At 42.0% G+C, this 9,953-nt stretch overlaps 1 protein-coding gene across 1 annotated transcript in view; it reads right to left on the bottom strand.

Annotated features, from left to right (window-relative positions):
• Positions 1 to 204: 204 nt before the first annotated feature.
• LOC118580268 (murinoglobulin-1-like) overlaps positions 205 to 9,953 on the bottom strand; it is a 51,015-nt gene continuing 41,266 nt past the window's right edge. The window contains exons 26-35 of the mRNA XM_036181940.1: positions 9,007 to 9,163; positions 8,705 to 8,779; positions 8,065 to 8,245; positions 6,585 to 6,808; positions 4,987 to 5,205; positions 4,698 to 4,825; positions 3,071 to 3,176; positions 2,372 to 2,425; positions 1,488 to 1,590; positions 205 to 386 (exon numbers count right to left, since the gene is read on the bottom strand). Coding sequence (XP_036037833.1) covers positions 205 to 386; positions 1,488 to 1,590; positions 2,372 to 2,425; positions 3,071 to 3,176; positions 4,698 to 4,825; positions 4,987 to 5,205; positions 6,585 to 6,808; positions 8,065 to 8,245; positions 8,705 to 8,779; positions 9,007 to 9,163 — 1,429 coding nt within the window. The remainder of the gene's footprint in view (positions 387 to 1,487; positions 1,591 to 2,371; positions 2,426 to 3,070; positions 3,177 to 4,697; positions 4,826 to 4,986; positions 5,206 to 6,584; positions 6,809 to 8,064; positions 8,246 to 8,704; positions 8,780 to 9,006; positions 9,164 to 9,953) is intronic.

The following is a 9,953-nucleotide window of genomic DNA, read 5'->3' as shown; positions in this document are numbered from 1 at the left end:
CAGGTACGAGTTTCAAGAATTTTGTTTCTCTGTGTATATAGAGAGAAGAAAACAGCACGTCAGATGATTTAATTCTAACTGGGTACGGACAGCATGTTTTTCTGCAGGAAAGCAAACTGGCCATGGTAGAGAATGGGATGCACTGGATTTTCTACCATAAGCTACGATATACTTTGGTAAGGAAGTTAGAGGAGTATTCCAGGGTTAGTGTGCCAATCCCAAGGTGTACCATGCTGTGTTTTCACACAGTGAGTGGGTTCTGAGCTCATCTAACAAAGTTCTGGGTAGCTTTGAAGGGAAAGAGGTCAGAGGAAGGCTTGTGGCAAGGAGTACTAAGAGCTCACCTGAGCTGCAGGGGGCGCTGTATTCAGCAAAAATCATTTCATCTGAAAGATATGAAAAAAAAAAATGAGAATGGGAGTTTGGATGCTAGAGCACTTTGTGAAGCACAGTTGATGTGTTAGGACAGACCAGTTTCCTCCATCAGAACCTGGATGACTGCTGAAAAGTCTTCTCTCTGGGGACATCAGACAAACCAAGCAAAGGAAATATTCCCCTTGAAGCCAGTGGTTGACACCTTTACCCTGGGCCGGCAAGATGGCTCAGTGGGGAAAGGCGCTTGTTGCCATGCTTAGTGACCACAGTGAGTTCAGTCCTCAGGACCCACATGGCAGAGGGTGAGTGACCATTTCTCCTCATGGCCCTCTGACCTCCACAGGCACTGTGGCATGCCATCCTCTTAAGAAATAAATAAGCAAATGTGCAACAACACCAGAATAATTCACCCTATTGAGAATATTGAAGTGTGCTTATTCTTTGTGCTTAAGTAGAATACAGAGAGTGATCCTCAGAGACATGTATCCTCTCAGATGCCTTTCTATAGTTCTGATTTATTCCTTCAGTATTTCTTGAACTCTTCTATTGTGAAACATTTGGCACAGAAACCCCCCCATTTAATTCTCCAGCTCTGGCTTTGCTCTCTCTCTTTGGTCATCAATGACCACTCAGGCTCCAATGCTCTCTCATCTTTTTATTCCTACTATAATTCTTTGTGTAATTCTTCATCTTTGCGTTGCTGTATTCAGAAGAAGATTTGTGTGTCTATCCATGTGTAGACATTCTTTGTCAAATGTTTGGTCCTTGAGTTATATAGACATGTTTGGTCACATATGATTGTTTGGACAAACAGGTAGGAACAAGACATCAGTGGTGAATAAACTGAGATCTTATAAATGTATGTCATACCCACATTCTTTTATTAAGAGCAGATTTGGCTAGTCAGGCCTATATAATGTCTCAATGTCCGAAAAATAATTGTTTTAAACACTAGGTGTGATGGTATATACAAGTAATATCTCTATTTGGAGGCTGAGTCAGGAGGATTGAGAGTGTGAGTTCAGTCTGGACTGCATATTGAGAAACTGTCTTTAAAAAAGGAAGAAAGGAAAAAAGAAAAACTTCAAGTTGCATCCTAATCCCTTGCTCACCTGTCTCATAGTAGTCATAGACTTTCACAATGGCAGGCTGCAGGTTCCTCACTGGGATGTCTTGTTGAATGACAAAGGAAAAGGCCAGTGTCTGATTGGTCACCTGGCAAAGGGAGAAAAGTAATCCAGAATCACAGTAGTGGCCACTGTTTTTCTTCAGCATCACTCAGTCCTTGGTATCTGAGAAACAGTTATGCATGGATAGCATTTAACCTCACAGTCACTGTGTTTATAACTGTTCAAATATGTGGATGGTGATATGGATTTAGAGTAGAGACGTGAGGAACTGAAGTAGAGGCTCCTGGGAGTATAGGAAACTTTTCTAGTCTGTTAAATTATTCCAAAATCCATATTCCTCCAAAAGGTGTGATGTAGGGCTTTGTCCATTCTGAGAGTTCAACCCTTTGACCTGCTGACTTGGGAGCCTATGGTAAGTCCCAGGAAAGCCAGCAATGCAGAAATAGAATGTAAAGGTTTGCATTATTATTATTATTATTATTATTATTATTATTATTATTGTGCATGTATATACTAGTGAAGGCCAAAAGAGGGAATCAGATCTCCTGGAACTGGAGTTATAGGCAGTTCTGAGTTGGTGTGAATTCTAGGAACTGAACTCTGATCTTCTTCAAGAGCCGTAAGTGCTCTTAATGCTGAGCCATGTCCAAGGCCAGAGAAAGAAAATGTAAAATATCATCTAGTATGAGCTGAGGGAAGGTGCCCCCCCCAAAATTACTTCATTTAGAGTTGATCTTCTCCTGCCTTATGTTTCTCACAAAGACCCACCTAGACAAATCTGGGGAGGCAGGAAGGACCCTCAGCTGACTTACATAAACCTAGGACTGTCCACTAGACATAGTTGGGGAGTCAGGAATGACCCTCACCTGATCCACATATAATAAGACATTGCTGTTGCTCACTTCTGTTCTGCTCACGTGCTCTGATCTTTCAAGCCTGGAATGAGAGAAAACACCGTGTTACTAAAAAGGCCAAGGCCTTGGGGATGAAGAAGGCAAATGAACTGAGGCATGGAGTATGATAGACAGAGATGTCACCAGTTCATTAACGTGAGTTGGAAGAGCCTTTCCAAGAATGAAAATACATGCAGAAGACTGTGAATTCTACTCCTCTAGAGGCCAGACAGGATACGACCTGACTTAGTAATTGGTATTTTTGACTTTTGTTGGAAGGTGAAGTGGTCCTGCATTCATAGTACTCACTTACCTCACATTCTCTGTGCAAGTATCTTCTGTGTACTCTGCCATTGATCTTAGCTTGTTGTTAATTTTCAAAGTTCTTAAACACCACATCTATAATTTTGCTATTTCATAATATTTTCCCCTGAATCATTATTGACCATGTTCATTATGCTTTAAAAATTATTGTTAGCTAGATTGTGAACTCAATGAACTCAGACTTCTTTCTGATATTTCTTCTGTTGGCTGCTATCACAGTTGACACCCATACCTAGAATTATATAAGTCCAATTTTGATAAATTAGAACTAATGCTGCTTTGGTTCAAGATGGCATTATTACAATGATGTTGGAACATTCCTCATCTGGGGTTACAGAATATCCAAACATCTGGTCTACCTACCTTTTTCACTGTTGGTTTCATTGGAATGAAACCAGAAACCATCTTCACATCAACAATCACCATGTTGGAGGATGGACGGCTCCCTGTATAACTGCAGACCAGAGATGGGAATGAAAGGAGTATTTTTAATACTTTGAATCTTGCCTCCTTGGAGCTCGATCAGCAATTCCTGATATGCCCTGTGTGATTTTTTTCCATACCTTAAAATATATGGCCTTTACAGTCAATATAAATAATTCTGAAAATAGACTGCATAACAATGTCAACTGGGAGTTCATCAAAAATAGAAGGATCCATGGGGTATACTGGCCAGCCCTCATAGTCTTATTAACAAGCCTGGAGCAGTAAGAGACCTTATCTCAAAAACCTAATATACATGGAAATGAACATTGGGAGATGATCTTGTCCTGTTTCTGTTCTTGTTGATGTGTCTGTCTCCCTCTGTATCTCTGTATTTCTCTCTCTCTCTCTGTTCTCTGTCTCTCTGTCCCTCTGTCACTCTGTGTCTGTCTGACTACCTCTCTCTCTCTCTCTCTTTTTCACATACACAAACACACACACACACACACACACACACACACACACACACACCATCACCACCACCACCACCACCACACCACCACCACCACCACCACCATTGTGGAATATTAATTTAATGATGCAAAGGTGTGTTGCATTCTTTTATGTTGCATGAGTTTAACTCTGTAAAGCTGTGTTACTTTGTCCATCTAAAGTACCTGATTGGACTAATAAAGAGAGGAATGGCCAATAGCTAGACAGGAGAGAGTGATAGGTGGGGCTAGCAGGCATAGAGAACATACAGGAGGAGAAATCTTGGCTCCAGAATAGTTAGGGGCAAGAAAAGGAAGAGAGGATAACCGGCACCAGGGACCAAGCCACCAACCACAGAGCCAGCCATGGAATAAGAAGGAAAGCAAGATTTACAGAATAAAGAAAGGTAAAAAGCCTAGGGACAAAACATAGTTAACATTAATGGGATGATTTAAGTGAACTTAGAACAGCTGGTTAGAAACAAGCCAAGTTAAGGCCGGACATACATAAAGTAAGAATAAGTCTCCTTGTATTTATTTGGGAGCAGGGTGGTAGGCCCCCAACTAGTTCAAAAACAAGCTACTGTGGTGAAGCAAGTTAACAGGTCACACTGTGGATGTCTATTTCCAGGTAAGATCCCTTCAGTTTTTGCAGTTATAACCCATTGCTGGTTATATTTATAGGAAGCTTTTGACTAGTGTCAGAAGAACAGAATATGTTTTTTCCCCTCTAGAAAAATAGAATCTCAAAAGACCAGGAAGAATTGCCTTTGTTGGTGAAGAAAAATAGGCCACATTAAAGTATCATAGAAAAAAGAATAATCTATTATTTTACTATGATAGTGGGTAAGAAAGGAACCCCAAAAGTAGACTAACTCAAGACTGTAATTCTACAATTCCTTGTTGTTCACTTTACGGAAGTCAAGTATGTTTTTTTGGGTTTTTTTTTTGACAAAGCAAAATCCTAATGAAGAGCCTTGCTTTAGATATCTCTGAACCTGTTCTGTGAAGTACTAGGAAGACACCACTGTAGCAGCCAAGAGAGAGACAGAGGCTCATACCTGATTTCTAGTGAGATCTGGAAGCTGTTGTGGCCTTTGGGGTTATCACAAGTCAGAGGTACTGTCTGTACCCGCAGAGTGAATGCAGACTCCTGTTTCTCCAAGTGCACATTGTATCTTAGCGTTGTCTGACAAGTAGTGAATAGAAATACTTTACCTCCATTGCACTGGATCCTTAGATCGATTTCTCCCAATTTGAACATAATGTATGCAGGTAGACAGAGGGAAACTTTCCATTTGGGGGAAGGAGGCTCCCAGCTGTTTATTCACAACTTCCCCAGAATCTTACCTGAGCATACACGCATCCTTCCCCTGACACATTGATGTCATAGTCCCCAGGGATGTCTGGTAGTGGGACCTGCTGCAGCAACAGGCGATTACTGTCCTCTATTTGGAACTCTCTAGAAAATGTCCCTGAAGATTGGATGGTCACCAGAGGCGTTTTCTGACTTCTAGCAAAAGTAATTGTTCCGTACTTGGACAAAGCATGAAGAGCCACCACAGTGTCCTGTGAGGGTGAGTATGAAAGTTCAGGAGAGCATCAGTGAGGAAGGGCTCAGGCTCTTCCCGAGGCTGTGACAAAAGTGTCATGAGGTTTTGTCTCTAGTTATTTGATCTCTAGACTTTAATTTAGGAAATATTTCAGAACCAAAAATATCCACTTAATTTCCCTCCTTACACAGAGCACCCTTGCATATGCACATCCCCCCAAACCAGTACAAAGAATAAATACAACTTAGATTTTCCTCCTAGCATATTCTGGTTTTCTTCCTTTGTCCTTGATTCCTGTGAAGATGCCCAGCATCTTTCAAAAAATCTCATTCTTGCTCTCATCACCAAAATCTCTTCTGCACTGATGAACTCTGAAGAGACATCAGCATCATGGCCAAGTGCCAGTCACGATCCAATCTTATCAAATAAAGGAAATTTGTGATCTAGTTCTGCCCTTCCTCGCCTTGCTCATGGGTAGCACACTCTGAGGGGATGTACTCCACTCTCTAGAGAGGATCTCTGCCACAGGATCCCTCCTTATCCCAAGTCAGCTCCAGACGCTATCCTGACTGCAGAGCCCAACAAGAGAACAGAAACGTGCAGTGAGGGTAGTACTGTCATTTCAGGGCAGACTGCCTCCTGAGGTGAAAGAGAGGAAGAATTGAGTGCAAAGCAGGGTGGCTAAGGTCATGGAAGGCTCCTGTTTGTACCTTATTCTCCTTCAGAGGAACTGACCTCCTCACTATGCCTCTCTGGAGATTAACTCTGCCATATATGCCCTGAATACCAGGAGCATCATTTATAGACACTATGGTAGAAGTATATTTTTGGAAAACATCACCTCATGAGAATTATACTACTATATGATAAAACAAATAGTTTACAGCCTTGATGGTTTCCAGCTGTCATGAGATAAAGCAGGGCTGCAGGAGTTCTCCTAGCTTGGGGGAAAACCTGAGGGAATCTCTGCACACATAAGATGAGGAGAGTCTGTCAGGAGAAGGGGAATGGCCTCACCTAAGAGCAACAGGATGATAAATATGCAGTTGGGTCCAAGTAGCATCTCTTAGGTATTCTATGAGTTATTCTAGGGTGAGGGATTATATAAACATTCTGAACATTCCAGGGTTTTTTCCATTGTTTTCTATCAAGTTTGGTTCTCAGTCAGATGTCCTCAGCAACTTAGGCCTGTTTCACTAAATGTGGTAGGAAGATAATTCTTGTGTCTGAATATAGGAACTAGGAATATTTATTGTAGAATGTATCATCCCTCACTTCTTATAGATTCAAAATACCCATGAGTAACATGTCCTTGTTTTTTTCTCCCCTTTTCTTGTTCCTGCATCTCTTGTTCAAATCCGCTCACTGCATCGACTCTGAAGGAAGATCACCGACCTGTGTGGAAGAGAAGCCACCATGGGAATTCTGCTGCTTCGTGATCCACTTCACGATGCGCACTGCCAATGACAGGTCCTCAGGGCCTGGGGCTGGCTGGGCAGTGAGGAGAGCGAGGAGGACATAGGCATTCATCTCCACTTCAGCAGAGGGAGCCTGTGGTTTGTACAGATACCTCTCAGATTTCCTGGGTTTCTGAGGTCTTTCCCAATGGACAGAGTTGTCTTAGGGTAAAAATAGAGACAGCCACTAGAACAAAGCCAAAAATGGTGGCTAGAAAATAGGAAGAGTAAGACCTAACAGAAGTTGGGTGGTGGTAGCACACACCTTTAATCCCAGCACTTGGGAGGCAGAGCCAGGTGGATCTCTGAGTTCAAGGCCACTTTAGAAACAGCTAAGCATGGTGACCCACGCCTTTAATCCCAGAAACCCAACCTTTAACCCCAGGGAGTGGGGGCAGAAAGAGAAAGGTATATAAGGCGTGAGGGCCAGGAACTAAGGAGTTAAGCATTTAGTTAGTTAAGCATTTGGCTGGAGAAGTATTCGGGCTTTGAAGCAACACAGTTCAGCTGAGATTCATGTGGAGGAGGACTCAGAAGCTTCCAGCCTGAGGAAACAGGATCACCTGAGGAACTAGCAAGGTGAGATAGCTGTGGCTTGTTCTGCTACTCTGATCTTCCAGCATTCACCCCAATAACTGGCCTCGGGTTTTTGTTCTTATTAATAAGAACGCTTTAAGATTCATGTTACAATAACTAGATGTGTGAGTAGCCAATGAATGATCGTATATCTCTATCTAGAAAGAAGGAAATAGAAGAAGGTTGTAGCAGGTTTTAAAGTTTTCACTCACAATATCCCCAGATTTATTATTAACAGTAAAAAAAAAAAAAATCTGCTGTTGGTATGATAGTGTATGACTGAGGAAGATATGAAGACAGAAATAAACTACACCCTCAGAGATGCTCCAGCAGATTTGGTGAGAAGACAAGAGCAGACATGATTCTTTCATTGATTAACTCCCTCACTCCCTACAAAACATCACTTGTTCAGTGTTCAGTACAAATGACGCAGGGAAGTTCCCCATTGGCTTCAGAATTGCAGTTGAAAGAGCAAAACCTTGAAGAATTATTTTTGGTTTTGGTTTTTTTGTTTTCCTGTTCTTTATAGTCTTGGCTCCTCCTAACAGGTATATGTGTACAGAGAGGATAGTTAAGATTTAGCTACATTTCCCTTTTAAAAGTAGGTGGAACTGTGTTGTATTCTACTGTGATATTACATTTGTTGATTTGGGTCACACTAGGAGAAAATACAGAGGAGAAATGTTTGAGTACAGAAGAAAGGCTGATTTCTTAATGTGTCAGTCGAGGAGAAACCTCGGTGTGTCATAGGGATGGAACTAACATATAATACTGTTTGTGCAGTCAGTATACTCCTCATTTGAACTGGATAGAGATAAACACAATAACACACACATCCCTACCTTCTTTTACAGCTTCAGTATCAAGTGATTTTAGAATTTCATTTCTCTTGTCCTGGTTCCCTGACAGAGCGAAAGCATAGGCCAGCAGTGCCTTGGTGTACACAAAGTTGCCATTTCCACTGTGCTCTATTGTCTTCCAGGATGACTCTAGGCAGGTCAGCGCTTTGGAGACAACAGGTTGCTGTTGGCAGAACAATGAATCCTGAGCAATGTGAAAAAGTGTCCTAGCAGGCCTTGGAAGAACCATGGAGGATGTAGACATGTATGCTTTTCAAATGAATCCTTCCATTCCCCTCCACTCTTCTTTTATTCTTTCTTCCTTTCCCTCTCCTTCCCTCCCTCCTTTCCTTCGTTCTTCCTATCTTCTGTCATTGAACATATATCTATCCTCTCTCTTTTGGGAGACATTTCTTTATAAACTATATTCCATTTAAATACAGACTAATAAAGACAGTATTAGAGGACGTGTTTTGACTTGATTCTTGTAGACAGGATTTCATTGAGCAGGTGGATGCTCAGTAATGGAATATTACAAATGCAAAATCTTCTTAAAAAGAAAGCTGCCATCTGGCTTTAGAGAGGATAGGAAACACAAACTTTACACTAGTTTGGGAAGTTAGAGACGCAATGTGTCACCTACTGTGTCTGGGAGTGAACTCTCCAGAAGGGCAATGGTTATATAGGCAGACAGAGTCACTTCATCTTCTACTCCACCCTGTAAACAAAAGGAATGAAGTAGGTAAAGTATACAGCAAGCAATCCACTAAATATGTCTTTCCTGCTTATAGTCAATCCTTCATATTCAATGCAAGTTCTCATTTATACCCCAATTATAAAAAAGTACATTCTCAGCCTAATGGTTTGTTCATCCCAATGGTATGGCCCGACTTTCAGATGTTATTATTAGGTCATCATGCTTATAAGTAGTTCAAAATAGGTCACCTTCATGGCATTGTTGAACAGCGATCCAGAGCTCCTGAAACAGCCATTGTCCTGCTGCTGCTGGGAGAGCCAGGTGAAGGCGTGGGTGATGTGTGTTTCATCGATGAAGATGAAGGCTCGAGCTTGGGCAAAAGACTTGAGCACAAAGGCTGTGAGCCTGATGGGGAAGGAGAGTGGGGAGATGAAGGCTTTTGTTCTGATGCAAGACCTTCACACAGGGGTTTCTGGGGATCTGGACCACACTCATGAGTGATCAGTCTAAGGGTCTCTGAGCGCATGAAGCTGACAGTGTCTCTTGCTCTTTCAAAGTAGTCTTCCATCCCTGGTCCTCTTGGATGTGGACACTCCATTGTGGTCCAGCTGCCTCCAGCTCTGTTCCTCATTGCTTCTCCATCTCTCACTCTCCTGTTTCCCTAACACCTGCACCCTCATCTAAGCCTTTACCCTGTTCAATGATTTTCTTTTGTACATGAGAAAAACCTTCTAGCCTAAAACCCTTGCCATGTGTTTTCTACCTCAAAATGTACATACCTCCCCTTCCTTACTTCCCATTTCTATTAGTTTCTATGTCATTTGGCACCTGTAAAGTCTGTGTGTTTTATCCGCAAAGCACATTCTTATGCAATGCAAGCCCACATGAAGAATCAGCTTTTTAAGACTCAGTTATGAGCATCTTTGGATGCTCAGCAATACATAGCTGGGTATATACTGATGAAAGCTCCTGTGGAGGAATGGAAGGGCCAGCATATTGAATTGAGTAAAACAGGTGGTACAGATTCAAGGCAGATGAGCCTTGACACAATTTCAGTTCTGTTCTTAGGATTCCCGATACCTCAAACATGAATGTCTCAAGCCCTGGCATTAGCTGTATTCCATGACATTAGATACGTGTAGAGTTGCCATGAGGACCAAGAGTGGAGCAAGCCTGACACATAGTGGACTTCTCT

The sequence above is a fragment of the Onychomys torridus genome, chromosome 3, assembly GCF_903995425.1.
Source record: "Onychomys torridus chromosome 3, mOncTor1.1, whole genome shotgun sequence".
Taxonomy (NCBI): Eukaryota; Metazoa; Chordata; class Mammalia; order Rodentia; family Cricetidae; genus Onychomys; species Onychomys torridus.
The sequence above is the reverse complement of the archived record's forward strand: the minus strand, read 5'-3'. Positions and strand labels throughout refer to the sequence as shown.